The sequence below is a fragment of the Fomitopsis serialis genome, assembly GCF_022376445.1.
Source record: "Fomitopsis serialis strain Sig1Antser10 chromosome Unknown B0H18scaffold_131, whole genome shotgun sequence".
Classification (NCBI taxonomy): Eukaryota; Fungi; Basidiomycota; class Agaricomycetes; order Polyporales; family Fomitopsidaceae; genus Fomitopsis; species Fomitopsis serialis.
The window spans coordinates 1-15,605 of NW_025955091.1; the positions used below are offsets into that span (position 1 = coordinate 1).

The following is a 15,605-nucleotide window of genomic DNA, read 5'->3' on the forward strand; positions in this document are numbered from 1 at the left end:
TGAACGCAAAAGGGCCGAAAACTAGGTACGAGCTTCCCGGCGGAGGGTACGAGACCATCGGAGGGAATCCAGGCATAAGGCGATTCGTGTGGAACACCTGGAGAACATGAACCGCATCCTCCAAAGGATGGGTGCCGTCGGAGGGACGTTCTCGGGAAAGAAGGCACATCTGTGCGTACCGGACGTGGTAGTCCTGGGACATAAGTGCACATACAGCGGAAGGGAGCCTGACGACGCTAGGGTGCAGAAGATCCGCGACTGGCCAGCGTGCAAGACGGTGACGGACGTGCGGGCCTTCCTTGGGACGATGGGGCTGGTTCGGATCTTCATCAAGGACTTCTCAAAGATCGCGAGACCACTCACTAGGTTGACGCGGAGGGGGGTTGACTTCGGATGGGGGGCGGAAGAAGAGCTGGCGATGGAAACACTGAAAGAAGCACTCGTGAACTGCCCTGCGCTCCTTCCGATCGACTATACTACCGACCGAGTAGTGATTCTGGCCGTGGACTCTTCGGTCATCGGCGTCGGGTTTGTCCTACTGCAGCGGGACGTGAAGGGGAGGAAGTGCCCGAGCAGGTTTGGGTCAATAACGTGGAATGAACGGGAGTCGCGCTACTCACAGGCAAAGGTAGAACTATATGGGCTCTTCCGGGCGCTGCGAGCGTCGAGGATACACATTATCGGCGTGCGGAGGCTGGAAGTCGAGGTAGATGCGAAGTACATCAAGGGCATGCTCAACAACCCGGACATTCAGCCGAATGCGGCGATGAACCGGTGGATAGCGGCGATCCTACTCTTCGACTTCAAGCTGGTGCATATTCCCGGAGTGCTTCACTCCGGGGCGGACGGGCTATCACGGAGGGAACGAGCGGAAGAAGACCCGGAGGAGGAGGGAGATCCCGAAGAGTGGATCGACGAAGCATGCGCGTTTACGATTGAAACCTGGAACTCTAGCGAGCCGAGCTACCGGCGGAAGGGGCTCCGAGCACGGGAGGAGGCGCGGATCCTCTGCTTAGTGATTGGGGTCGCAGGCCCAGACGCGGAAGAAGTGGAGATTCCGCGGCATGACAAGGCGGATGCGGCGGAAGAAGATCTGGTACGCATTGAGGAGTTCCTGAGGACCGCCGAGAGACCGGAGGGAATGGCGGACGAGGCGGCGTTCAGGAAATTCGTGCGAAAGGCAGGACGGTTCTTCTTACGCGGAGGGAGACTCTGGCGACGGGACCCAGACGGAAAGCATAAGCGAGTGATTCGGAGGGAGCGAAGGTTAGAGCTATTGAGGCAGGCGCACGACGACCTCGGACATAAGGGAGTACTTACGGTGCGGACGAGGCTGCTGGAGCGCTTCTGGTGGCCGTTCCTGGACCAGGACGTACGGTGGTACGTGAGTACGTGCCATGCGTGCCAACTTAGGAGCACGCAACGGCTGAAGATCCCTCCGACGGTCGCGATACCGCAGGGATTATTCCATAAGGTGTACATGGACACAATGCACATGCCTGCCGCGGGAGGATACAAGATGATAGTTCAAGGGAGATGTTCCCTAGGATCGTATCCGGAATTCCGGAAGCTGCGGAGGGAGACTGGGCCAATACTAGGGGCATGGATCTACGAGGATATTCTCTGTCGGTGGGGGGCGGTCACGGAGATAGTAACAGACAACGGCCCTGCGTTCCTCGCGGCGATGGAATACCTCGCGAAGAAATACGGGATCAGGCATATTAAGATCTCGCCGTATAATTCGAGAGCAAACGGGATCGTCGAGCGACGGCACTTTGACGTGCGGGAGGCAACGATGAAGCTCTGCGGAGGGAATGAATCGAAGTGGCCATCGGTGATCGACGCGGTTTTCTGGGCGGAACGAGTCTCGATACAGAAGAGCACTGGGATGTCGCCGTACAGGATTATGCATGGAGTTGAGCCAATCTTTCCATTTGACCTAGCGGAAGCAACGTACCTGGTTCCGGCGCCGGAGGAGATGCTATCTCAGGAGGAATTCATTGCGCATCGGGCACGGCAGCTGCTGAAGCGAAGAGAGGACCTTGACGGTATTCATCGGAAGGTGCTTAAAGCTAGGTACAAATCGGTGAAGGAGTTTATCAAGCGGAACGAGCACACTATCAAAGACTACAAGCATAATCCTGGAGACCTGGTGTTAGTGCGAAACTCGCAAATCGAAACGGAACACAGTCGGAAGGCGAAACAGCGGTATCTGGGGCCGATGATCGTAGTGCGGCGGACGGAGGGAGGGTCGTACATTCTCGCAGAACTAGACGGAAGCGTGTCGAGGCACAGATATGCGGCGTTCCGGGTGATACCGTATCGCGGAAGGGACAAGGCGCAAGTTAAGCTAGTGGATATTGAGGAGTGGGATGAGTACTTACCGGACGAGAATGAAGAGCTGGAGGAAAGGTTCGGCGCGGACGACAAGGACGAAGAGTCGGACGCGGAAGAAGAGGATTGACGAGGAAGGGAGGCGCGGAGTCAGGCTGGCGGAGCGGAGGGAGTGGCTGCCGCGTCGGAAGGAGTGTGTGACCCGCGGAGGGGAGGAGAAGCGCGGACGGACGAGCTGGAGGGGGTAGAGCGTATGTGCTCGAGGACATACGAAAGCTGCGTCTCGATAACGTCGAGGGCGGCCTGAACGGAGGAATCATTGTGGATGTCGTCGAGGCGGGAACGGACGTAGCCGCGGAAGCCTTCCAGGGCACGAACCTTCTCGGCGAGAGTATCGAGGCGACGGTCGACGGTCCCGCGATCGAAGCCGGCACAATTTCGAGGCGGCGCTGGGTGTTAAGATGGTACTCGTAGTTCCGGCGGTGCTCTAGGAACAGGTCGAGGAGCCCGTTGACCTGGATCGCGATGCGGGTGTCTCCGCGATCGATATCCCGCGCATGGGCCTCGAGCATCGCGTTGACGGTGCGGCGGAACTCGACAAACTCGTTCCAGATTCGTTCCTGCTGGCGGGTTTGCCACGCGGAAGAGGCCTCTAGACGAGCGAGGCGCTCCTCGACGGGGAGGGCCGAGAGTGGAACCGGGGCGGAGGGATCAACTGGTATAGGCGACGGGGGGAACGGAAGGGGAATCTCGTCGGGATCGAAGAAGGGACGACGCTCGACGCTGGGGAGGCGGCGAGCGGCGGAGGGGACGCGAGTCTGAAGGCCGCTCATGCGGAGGAAAGAGGGGCAGGGAGAAAGCGATGTGCAGGGTGGGATAGCTGCTCGGGGCACGAGTTAAGAACGATGTGGGAGATGGGATGGATGGACGACTCGCATACCCGAGGCAAGCATAGATCGATGGCGATAATGGGGAGGAGCGGACAGTGGAAGGGGAAAGAGGAGGATCAGTAGCCTCGAGGCGTCGGCACCACTCGAAATCAAAGTGATCAACGAGCTAGATGCACAGGATGGAAGCCTCGAGGTGATTGTACAGGGCGGAAGCCTCGAGGCGATTGGGAATCAAGGGGCAGCCCATCCGGTGGCCAGTGAGGAAACGAGTGCGCGGCCTCGGGGAGCTTATCACACGGGTGGACGAACAAGGCGCGGTCAGCGGGGCCGGGGGGGGTAAGCAGGGATACATTGTACAATTGCGGACTTGGGACGGAGGGAGGTACATCGGAGGGAGGAGACTACTGCGGGATCACTACTACACTACCTACTGGCCCTCCTCCGACTCAAACTCACGCTCAGGCTTCCCGGGACCTTCCATTTGACATCTTCCTCCAGCTCGTCGTGCTCATCTTCTGGGTCGGGGATCTCGGGGGCGCCGAGCATACCGGGGCGGCGGAAGAATTGCCGGACTTCCCCAGACCGGCTGGCCATCCAATCGAGTCGATCTTGGACGGTTCGGAGGCGAGGAGGAGCGGCGGGCATGGCCAAGGGAGCGGGTGGAGGCTGCGAGGGACCAGCGACCGGCTCGGGGGATGCAGAAGGAGCGGGAGGTCGAGTAGGCGGCGCTGGAGCACCGCGGAAGGGGAAGTCGGCTCGGATATCCGAAGGACGGGGACCGACGAGGGTGCCTCCTGGGGTGGTTACCCAGTCGTAAGAGGCGAGGGCGGACCGAGGGAGGTCGGGATGGTGGCCTATATAGAAGAAGCTTGGCGCCCCTTCCTCTGGAAAGCAAGGGGATGAGTAAGTAAGGACGGTAGGCGGAAAAGGGACTCACTAAAGGCACTGAACGCGCACCTCTTCTTCCGGGAACTACACGCGGCGCATGCGTGGCCCGGAAGGGCGTCGATGCGGCACCGGAAGCGATTTCGACGGCACTCAGGGCAAGGGGTGGTCGGAGAGTACACGTAGGGCCCGTACCGCGGGCGCTCGGCATTGGAAGTGCGCTGCGGCACCGGAGGGAACTTGTCGGGGAGGGCGGGGGACGGAAGGAGGATTGTCGGCGAAGGGGGAGCAGGCGGAGCGCCTCCGTGGTCGGGAAGCTTGAGGAGGACACGACGCGGCATCGGGCGAGACGGGCGAGGAGCGGGAGGAGGGGACGGCTGGGTTGGGCGGTAGAGCCGGGTCCCGATGTTGCTGGCGAAAATCGCCTCTTCCAACGCGCGAGGCGACATGGACCGCTCCAGGGCGTCATCCTCGATGGTATCGATCGGAGGGGGAGTCGGTGGCGCGCGAGACAGGGCGGTGCCGCGCGGAGGCCCGGGGGAGGAGATGGTATGGACGGCGCGATGGGAGGTGAGGGCGATGGCGCGAACAGAGGAAGGGGCGCGACGGGCGTGCCTCTCTCTGTGAACAGAGGCGAAGAGGAGGGTGGCGGCGAACGCGCGGGCGTAACGGGAGGAGGGACGGAAGGGTCCCGCTCGGTGAACGCGAGCGAGGACGCGCGGGCATAATGGCCGGGGGCGGAGGGAGCCGGCTCAGGGAAAGGGAACCCGAACGGCCCAGCCACGGAGAGGGCGGGCTCAGGCGCCGGAACGTCCTCGAGGGCCGCGAGATGCACGGCGGGCGGGGGAACAGGCCCGTCCTGGGCCGCAGGCTCAGGCATTGGCTCGTCGTACTCGAGAGGGGACGGAGGTCGAGGTTCGTGGGGCGGCGACCGGAGAGGCTCGGAGACGGGAGACAGATGCGCGGCGGTGGCGGGGAGAGGGGACGGATGAGGCACGGGCGATGGGGACGGAGCGCGAGAGGCGGGACGACGGGACGTGGCGAGGACGGCCGGGGAGAGCTCGAAGGTGGTGCCGGCCCAGTAGCCGGTCGAGCCGTACCGGCGGCCACGCAGTTGGGCCTCCTGCCGGAGGGTCTGGAGGGAACCCTGGTACCGGGAGGGCTGGCTGGCGAAGCCGTCCAGCCGCTCCCAGAAGGCGTCCAAGGCGGCCTCGGTTTCGGGACGCAAACGCGTCTCGAACAGCCCGTTGGTGAGGACGTAGTCGAGGTGCACGTCGTACACGGCCTGGGAGGACCCGTGAGCATGGAGGACAGGGAGATAGGTATCGGAGGTGCTCACCCAGGCGTAACATAGCTGGCGGCCCCAGATCAACCACGCGCCCGCTTGCGCGTGCGATGGATGGCGGCCCATGGTCGGCTCTCGAGCGGCGACGATGCTGATTCGCGCCTCAAGGGAGACCAGTTCGGCGGAGGCGGCAAGGCGGACTGGATAGTCCTCGTCGGGGAGACCGGCGGTGAAGTCCAGAGTGGCGGAAGGAGACGGGGAAGGACGAGACATGGGTGACAGGAGATGGGAGGGAGGAGGAAGGAGCACGAAGGAGCAGGAGTGCGGCGAGCCTTATACGCGGGGAGACGAGGCCCAGCCACACTGATCGGAAGAAGATTCCCCGATCAAGAGACTATCCCGGCCAATCAACGCGTCGGACGAAGCGCTAGAGAAGCAAGGCGAGCAGAAGGCCGTGATCGATCACCGATCGCTCAAGACTTGGGACGATCCTGAAGGCGGCGTAGGAGTACCATATCGGGAAGAATGAGAGTCTGACCGGGGACGGTCAGAATTTCAAGGTGGGGGTAGATGTGGGGCAGGCCCACATGGGAACAGCGGTACGAGCCCGGAACGACACACGCACTCAGGCCCAGGCAATGCGGAGCGAAGCGACATCCATTGGCGGAAGGACGACTCGGCGGAAGGACAACCAATATAAGAACACGCGGGAGGAAGACGGCTACAGTACATGGACAACGGGCTCCTCCCCCATGGCGTCCTCAACCTCTCCTTCCTCCAGATCATCGACATCCCTAACCGGCGCGAACCGCAGGCGGCGAGGTACCCCAGAGTAGCCGTCCGGGACGTAGACTCCCTCCGACAGGCGGGCGTGCAAGTCGCGAACACCGCCCTCCACCGTATTCAGGCCTCGGGCGATACGAACAGCTTCGGAACGAGCGTCGCGGTTAGCGGTGCGGCACTCGTCTAGGAGGCCCTGGAACCGAGTAAGGAGGCTGTCGAGGCTGTCGGACGAAGCGCGGTAGGACGAGAGCTGTAAGGGACACTCCAAGTAGCGAACCGGAAGGAGGGGACGACCAATCTCTGCGTCAGCCTGCTCGGCGGTGACCCGATTCGGGGCCCAGGCAATCAAAGGGAAGGGTTCGCCCACGTAGCTATGCTGCGACGGAAGAGTGAGGAAGACTTGGTCGAGGTACTCGATCAGCTCCTGCACGTCGGGATAGCGGCGGACGAGCGGAAGGGAAGCATCGCCGTGGGCCACTGCACGGGAACGAGAGTCGAAGAGCATTCGCTGCGGGGAGGACGGCTTAGAGGGGGATCAGGAATCAGGATGAAGGGAAAGACGCACGATTAACCACCGAGCTCCGTGGGCCCAGGCAAGCCACTCGTGGTCGCTATCGGGGTTCAGACGAGGCTCGACTACGCGTTCGTCACGGAGAAGATCGATGAGGCGGTAGAACCGGGTGGTGAAGACGATGGTGGACGGGTTCGGGGGAGCATCGGCGGGCATTGCAGACGGTGGGGAAACACTGAGAGCCAGGGGGAGGGAGCGGAAGGAGCTGGAGAAGGGTATGGCGAGGCGTCGGGAGGAGGCGGAGGGGGCGGAAGGAGCTGGAGAAGGGCACGGCGAGGGGTCGGAAGGAGACGCGGCGGGTGCGGAAGGAACGGGAGAGGAGAGGAACGGGTGCCAGCGAGGGTAGGACGTGGGAAAACGGCGGCGGGAGGAGACTTAGGGGGGGAGAGGGAGGGAGGAGTTAGTCACCTACCACTACCTCTCAGGACTCAGTATCTAGGTTGCGCCGGGCAATCTCAGGCTTCAGGTCTCGTCTCAGGCTCGCGCTCAGGCTAAGGAAGGTCGCATAAGTTAGGCTCAGGCTCAGGATCGAGGAGAACTCAGGTTAGGAACGTCGGAGGGAAGGCTATCGAGTATACCAGGCTCAGGAAAGGGCAGTCTTCACTAAAGGACAGCGCGGACGAAGCGTGCGGCACACCTCCCCATTCCCCCTTTTCCCTCCGCGAGGTACCACGGACCTCGCTCGCTTCCTCCGCCAACCGTCAACTGGTACCAACGACCCCCGCCCATCGTTTTCACCGATACCAAGAATTCCCTTCCGCGTCGTCCACGCACCGGGGACTCGCAATCACCACAACGGTGGCACAACTTCGCGGGCGCCCACTCACCTCCGACCCCGACGACCATCAGGAGTACCTCCACCTAGTCCGTACGATCCCATACTGGGTCGACATGGTTCGACTCAAGAAGGCCGGCAGTGTTGACTGCCAACTCTGCAAGGCCGACACGCACCCGTCCTACGACTGCCCCTTCCACAAAACGGAAGGCTGGTATGGCCCCCCCTACGATGGAGCCGAGCGCCACGCCGCGCGCGTCCAGAAGACGGCGACAAAGGGAGCTAAGCCCTCGAAGTCTGGACAACCCAAGGGAGGCGGATCGAGTCGTCAGCGAGACTCTCTGCCCAAGGCGAAAGGGAAGAAGCGAGCGTAATGTTAGCTACAGCCTAGCCCACCCCTCCACTATCCTACACTACCCTGTACCTAATGAATAAGCGTGCACGCGTTTTCGCTACCTCTCCCACTAGGCCAGTGCGGCCCGCTCACTGGAGCGACCATGAGAGTTAAGACGCCGAGAGACTGCCGCCCTATGAGAAGCAGAATCCCGGCGCCCCTGGGAACCTACATACACTGACACTATGCGAATAATGGACAGGAAAGTGACCAGGGTAGACGAAGGCCAGTAAGACAATGGCCATACCAAGCTCCGACTTGGTTAAACGGAAATCAGGAAGGGGTAGAGTCCAGTCGACTCTCCCGACCTGACGAAGATTGTCTTAACACCCGGCAGCGCAAGCAACTCGACTCGGCCTGGCACGTCAAGACGAGGGCCACTAACACCGCTACTAACTACAGACAACACAGGAATAACACAACAATACGGCACGATGAAAACGGTAACGGCGCACTCGGATTTCTGTCCCCCAGAAGCGAGTCAGGCACAGCCGCCGACCGACACGCCGTTGACGGGGAACAGACTATGGCAGGCGGAAACAACGGAGGGACCTCACAGGAGCCTGAGCGGGCACCGGGAGTCCCCAACGCCCGCTCAGGCAATGACTACCGGTCCCCCACCCCACGCAGTAGGAGCCCAGCTCCGAACGTGGAAGTCGCCAGTACGCGCGACGGAGAGCAGTACGCTCCTCCAGAACCGTCAGGCCCACTGGGCCTGATCCCGGGCGCTGCCACGGGAGCGCAGGTCGCGCCAGAACGGCAAAACGCCGAGGGAGCACAGACTACCCAACCAGGTCAGCGAGCCACACAACGCAGCGCCGCGACCACAAGCCGACGCATAAGCAATATGGTAGAGCCCGCGGCTGGACGTGCCCATGGCCCGCCGAAAGGTACTCAACATCGACGCAAACCTCGACCTCAGAAAAAGTCACTGCGTGCCGCAGTGACAGTGGCGTCGCTCAACATACGAGGCTTTGGCAGCGACAGCATATATAACGCAGGCAATAAATGGCTGCATGTAAATCAGCTAGTCCGCGATAAGCGAATCGGAGTACTGGTAGTACAAGAATCACACATGGATGATACCAGACGTGAAAAGATAGAACAACTCTTCTCGCAACGCCTGAGAATCCTGTCATCGGGTGACCCAGACAACCCAACTGCGAAAGGAGGACTGGCCATTGTGCTCAACAAAGAAATAGTAGATGCAAACTCGGCCCGGGTAGAAATCCTCAAACCCGGCCGTGCAATGCAAGTCACCCTACAGCTAAAGCATGAGGCCACACTCACGATACTAGGTATATACACCCCCAATGATCACACCGAAAGTGAGTACCTCTGGGAGGACATCCGTGACTTCTACACAGACCCGGTAAACCGGCGCGCCCCAAAGCCTGACATCATGCTGGGGGATTTCAACATGGTAGAAGAATCCATTGATCGTATCCCCTCCCACGAAGACCGCAGAGCCACGGTCGACCGACTAGACGAACTAAAGACACACCTAGGCCTACGAGACGGCTGGAGACAGCTCAACCCAACTGAGAAAGCCTACACATTCTACCAAAAAGCCACGGGCTCGCAATCACGAATCGACCGGATATACGCGACCGAACGCATATGCGCACAGGCCAGAGCTTGGGAAACATCCCCGACGGGCGTCCCCAATACAGACCACAGGCTTGTCTCAGTACATGCATCGACAGACAACGCACCATGGGTAGGGAGCGGGCGACGAACGATCCCGCTCTACGTCCTGAAAGACAAGCGCATGAAAGAGTACATCAGTAAACGGGTAAAACAAGCCCTCACCGAACTCACCGAACTGGATGGCTGGAGATCAGATAGCGAGAACCCGCAACGTATCCTGCACAGCCTGAAAATGGACGTCAGGAAGAAAGCCATAGAACGCCAACGGAAAATGGTACCCAAGCTAATGAAAGACATAGACCGAACAAAGCACGCCCTGAGCGACACACTGAATAACCAATCAGAACTCGAGTCAGACACAAAGACAGAAGCGGCAATACTCACTGAACGACTGTCCATGCTCGAACAAAAACGACACAACCAGACACGAACCAACATCAAAGTCAAAAGTCGACTAGAGGGCGAGACTCTGTGCAAAAGCTGGTGCAGTCAAGGAAAAGAAAAGAAACCGAGAGACCTCATATACGCCTTAAAACATCCCGAGGATGGCGAAGCCAACGAGGCGAGAGTCCCAGCCTACGAGAAGAACTCCAAGAAGATGGCGAAGCTAGCGAGAGACTACCACCTACAACTCCAGTCAACCGGGCTAGAGCCAGACGACGCGAAACGCACCCGCTGCGAACAGGAGGTCCTTAGCCACATAGCCACACAACCCACCCACAGTCAGTATGACGAACTAGATGACCCCATAAATAGGGACGAGGTAATATATGCCCTAAAGACGTCAAAAAAGGATAGTGCAGCAGGCATAGATGGTCTCACATACGAATTCTGGGAGGAGCTCAAACAGTACAGCCCCGACTCATCAGACAGTGAGGACGAACCCGACGAAGACCCTCTGGACCCCATTGACCTGCTTACAAGCACATTCAATGACATCCAGAAACACGGACTGGATACGACGACAGACTTCGCCGAGGGCTGGATGTGCCCGATCTTCAAAAAGAAAGATAAGACTGATATCGCGAACTACCGCCCTATTACACTCTTGAATACGGACTACAAGCTATACACAAAGGCACTCACCATTAAGTTAGCCAAGGCAGCACCCGACCTGATACACATATCACAAGCCGGCTTTATACCGGGTCGACAAATACATGACCACACGCAACTCACCCGCATGGTCATGGAATACGCCGCCATGGCAGACCCAACAGAAGACGAAGACGGCATGATCGTGGCCCTAGACCAGGAAAAGGCGTATGATAAAATCACGCACAACTACCTGTGGACAACCCTGCGAAAATTTAACATACCAGAGTCCTTCATCCAGTCAGTGAAGACACTCTATGAAAACGCTGAAACCCGTGTTATGGTGAACGGCTTCCTCAGCGCGCCATACAAAGTGTCAAGAGGTGTACGACAGGGAGACCCCCTTTCATGCCTCCTGTTCGACTTAGCAATTGAGCCTCTCGCAGCAACACTGCGCGCATCAAACCTACAAGGATACAACATACCAGGTGCAAATGAGCGGCTAATAGCGACGCTGTTCGCAGATGACACCACCACTTTCCTAAAGAAGGGTGATAGCTTCGCCAACCTGAATAACATACTTGATACATGGTGTGCCGCATCAGGCGCAAAGTTCAACAAAGATAAAACAGAGGTCATACCTATAGGAGCACCCGAATATCGACTGCACCTGATCCAAACACGCAAACCCGACCCCACGAAGGAGCCACTACCCGACCATATACACATTGCCCAAGAGGGAGAAGCTGTACGTATCCTCGGTGCATGGTACGGAAACGGCATAAGTGAAACTTCGGTCTGGACGCCGACCCTCGAAAAACTAGATGCCACGCTGGAAAGATGGGCAACGCAAAAACCTACGATGGAAGGGCGTAAACATATTACACAAATGCACATAGGAGGCATGACTCAATACCTCACCAAAGTACAGGGGATGCCGAAACACGTTGAGAAACGACTCGAGCGCCGAATCCGAACATTCATGTGGGGGGACAAGAAACAAACTCCGGTGAACACCGAAACCCTGTATGCTCCCACAAATATAGGCGGACGAGCAGCCTTAGACCTAGTAACAAGGAACGAAGCCATCACGCTCACCTGGATCAAGGACTACCTCAACTTCGGCCCTAATCGCCCACTCTGGGCCTTAGTCGCAGACGCAATCCTCGCGCGGTCCCCCCCAAAGAACGAGGAGCAAATGCCAATATCAATCCGAGGCAATGTATTCCTACAAACCTGGAACTTCAAGTCTTCAGCAATTCCGGAGGGCCTAAGGACAATGTTCAAAATAGCCAAGAAATACGGCGTACGAAAGGAAGGCCTGGCTTTTGCACGGAACATACTCCGTGACATGCCCATATGGCTACACAATGAAGCAGACAACGGAATACGACGCCTCAATCACTCAAGGGCGAGTGAATGCCTGCGAAACAAGCACGACCTCGGTACCGTAGGGCAGGCAGAACTCATCGCTGACTACATTGGGCACCCGGACCACCAACCAGACGCACGGTGCAACTGCGGAAAATGCACAGAGGCTCGAGAGAACTTACAATGTAACCACCCACACCTCTGCTTCCAACGCGCCCGCGACCTCCTAGATAAGCTGCCAGAGAAATGGGACCCTCGACGTCCAAAGCCCGAAGACACTGAGATGCAGAACGCAGAGTCAGCAGACGAAAATGCCGGGGAAGGCGAATGGACTTACTTTGACAGTAGCCTAACAACAAAGGGCACTTTAGCTGACACTTTCCGTATATTCACACATGGCGAGCTAGCAAACTCAACGTACCTGAGGCGCCGCGGGCAACGTGCGACCGAAGAAAACACAATCACAGTTGCAACCGATGGCTCCTGCTTCGACAATGGCACTAACTCCGCCCAAGCAGGGGCCGGAGCTTACGTAGGAGAGGGAAGCGATAACAATTTCTCGCTACGACTCCCCCCTGAAATCAAACAGACAAATCAAACTGGTGAACTGACGGCCGTGTCCGAAACGTGCAGACGAGTGAACAATGACGCACCATTAGACATCGTAAGCGACTCGCGCTACACAATTGATGAGGCAAACGACCTACGACAGAGGCACGAAGATCGCGGGTACATCGGGGTTGAGAACGCGCGCGAGATAAGATCAATGGTAGTGAACCTACGGAAACGGACCAGTCGAGTACGCTTCAAATGGGTAAAAGGTCATCAGGGCCACAAGCTCAACGAAGAGGCAGACAAACTTGCCGGTTTGGGAGCCAAGAAGACGACCCCAGACGATGTACCACTAGAGGTCGACGACACACTTAGGCTGACCGGCACAAAACTGCGAATGATAACGCAGAAATTAGCCTATCAAGGCATCAGAGAGATAAAGATGAAAAGCTACACACCGCGAGCACGGACCACAGACAATATGATACGAGCAATTGACAATGTAGAGGTCTTTTTCGACGAGAAACCCTCCGAGGCGACGATCTGGAGAGGCCTTCGACATAAGGACATCCGGAGAGAAGTGAGATACTTCCTATGGATGGCCATGCATGACGCCTACATGGTAGGCACGAACTGGCTACGCCCGGGCTACTCGGATGAGATGCAAGAGCGAAATGAGTGCAAGGTATGCAGAGAAACAGAATCAATGGATCACATACTTTCGGAATGCAATGCGCCGGGCCAAGAACAAATCTGGTCGCTGGCGAAGAATCTCTGGGCTAAACGGAACAAAACATGGCCCCGCCCATCGCTAGGAGCAGTTCTGAGCTGCGCCCAGGCGCCGTTTAAAACGATCAAAGGGAAACGCAAAACAGGAGACGCACGGTTATACCGAATCCTCATGACAGAATCGGCCTACCTAATCTGGAAGCTACGGAATGAGCGAGTGATAGTAAGCGACACAAACCCTCGACCAACCCCAGCAACATCCGAGGAAATCGAGAGTCGATGGACAAAGGCCTTGAACGAACGCTTGGCTATAGACTGCTTGATGACGAACACTAAAAAATATCAGAAGAAAGCCATAAAGTACTCTGTCGTCAAAAGAACGTGGACTGGGATCCTCAAGGACGAAAGCAGCCTCCCCCGGACTGGTTCCGCGGGAAGATTGAGGTTTTAGTGGGTATCGGGTGAGGTTAGTTAGGGGACGAGGGCGCACCGGAGACTAGTCGGAGCGATGATGGTGCGCCAAACTAACTGAACCCGCAGTACTGAGTCCCACACTCCGTGCGTAACAGCATTTCCTCAGTGGTGAATTACAGGTTACGGTTTCTCGACACCGGGGTTTGAATCCCCCGAACCGCCAGCGGGCCACCTGGAGACGACTTTGTCGGCTGCCAGGCCCAGCGTCGTAAAAGACGCAACGCTCCACCAAAAAAAAAAAAAAAAAAAGTCAACACCAAATTTGAACGGCAAGCCACGCGCTCTGAACTAATTCTCCTGGTTCATGGGGAAGTACGGTGTGGTGATTGCGAGTCCCCGGTGCGTGGACGACGCGGAAGGGAATTCTTGGTATCGGTGAAAACGATGGGCGGGGGTCGTTGGTACCAGTTGACGGTTGGCGGAGGAAGCGAGCGAGGTCCGTGGTACCTCGCGGAGGGAAAAGGGGGAATGGGGAGGTGTGCCGCACGCTTCGTCCGCGCTGTCCTTTAGTGAAGACTGCCCTTTCCTGAGCCTGGTATACTCGATAGCCTTCCCTCCGACGTTCCTAACCTGAGTTCTCCTCGATCCTGAGCCTGAGCCTAACTTATGCGACCTTCCTTAGCCTGAGCGCGAGCCTGAGACGAGACCTGAAGCCTGAGATTGCCCGGCGCAACCTAGATACTGAGTCCTGAGAGGTAGTGGTAGGTGACTAACTCCTCCCTCCCTCTCCCCCCTAAGTCTCCTCCCGCCGCCGTTTTCCCACGTCCTACCCTCGCTGGCACCCGTTCCTCTCCTCTCCCGTTCCTTCCGCACCCGCCGCGTCTCCTTCCGACCCCTCGCCGTGCCCTTCTCCAGCTCCTTCCGCCCCCTCCGCCTCCTCCCGACGCCTCGCCATACCCTTCTCCAGCTCCTTCCGCTCCCTCCCCCTGGCTCTCAGTGTTTCCCCACCGTCTGCAATGCCCGCCGATGCTCCCCGAACCCGTCCACCATCGTCTTCACCACCCGGTTCTACCGCCTCATCGATCTTCTCCGTGACGAACGCGTAGTCGAGCCTCGTCTGAACCCCGATAGCGACCACGAGTGGCTTGCCTGGGCCCACGGAGCTCGGTGGTTAATCGTGCGTCTTTCCCTTCATCCTGATTCCTGATCCCCCTCTAAGCCGTCCTCCCCGCAGCGAATGCTCTTCGACTCTCGTTCCCGTGCAGTGGCCCACGGCAATGCTTCCCTTCCGCTCGTCCGCTGCTATCCCGACGTGCAGGAGCTGATCGAGTACCTCGACCAAGTCTTCCTCACTCTTCCGTCGCAGCATAGCTACGTGGGCGAACCCTTCCCTTTGATTGCCTGGGCCCCGAATCGGGTCACCGCCGAGCAGGCTGACGCAGAGATTGGTCGTCCCCTCCTTCCGGTTCGCTACTTGGAGTGTCCCTTACAGCTCTCGTCCTACCGCGCTTCGTCCGACAGCCTCGACAGCCTCCTTACTCGGTTCCAGGGCCTCCTAGACGAGTGCCGCACCGCTAACCGCGACGCTCGTTCCGAAGCTGTTCGTATCGCCCGAGGCCTGAATACGGTGGAGGGCGGTGTTCGCGACTTGCACGCCCGCCTGTCGGAGGGAGTCTACGTCCCGGACGGCTACTCTGGGGTACCTCGCCGCCTGCGGTTCGCGCCGGTTAGGGATGTCGATGATCTGGAGGAAGGAGAGGTTGAGGACGCCATGGGGGAGGAGCCCGTTGTCCATGTACTGTAGCCGTCTTCCTCCCGCGTGTTCTTATATTGGTTGTCCTTCCGCCGAGTCGTCCTTCCGCCAATGGATGTCGCTTCGCTCCGCATTGCCTGGGCCTGAGTGCGTGTGTCGTTCCGGGCTCGTACCGCTGTTCCCA

The 15,605-nt window shown here is 58.6% G+C and overlaps 1 protein-coding gene across 1 annotated transcript; it reads left to right on the forward strand.

The window, feature by feature from the left end:
• Positions 1-12,256: 12,256 nt before the first annotated feature.
• On the forward strand, positions 12,257-13,705 carry B0H18DRAFT_885667 (ribonuclease H-like domain-containing protein; the record flags this gene model as incomplete). The annotated part of the gene is made up of 1 exon (XM_048041081.1): positions 12,257-13,705. The coding sequence occupies one exon, from the start codon at positions 12,257-12,259 to the stop codon at positions 13,703-13,705; it is 1,449 nt and encodes a 482-aa protein (XP_047887261.1).
• Positions 13,706-15,605: the final 1,900 nt, after the last annotated feature.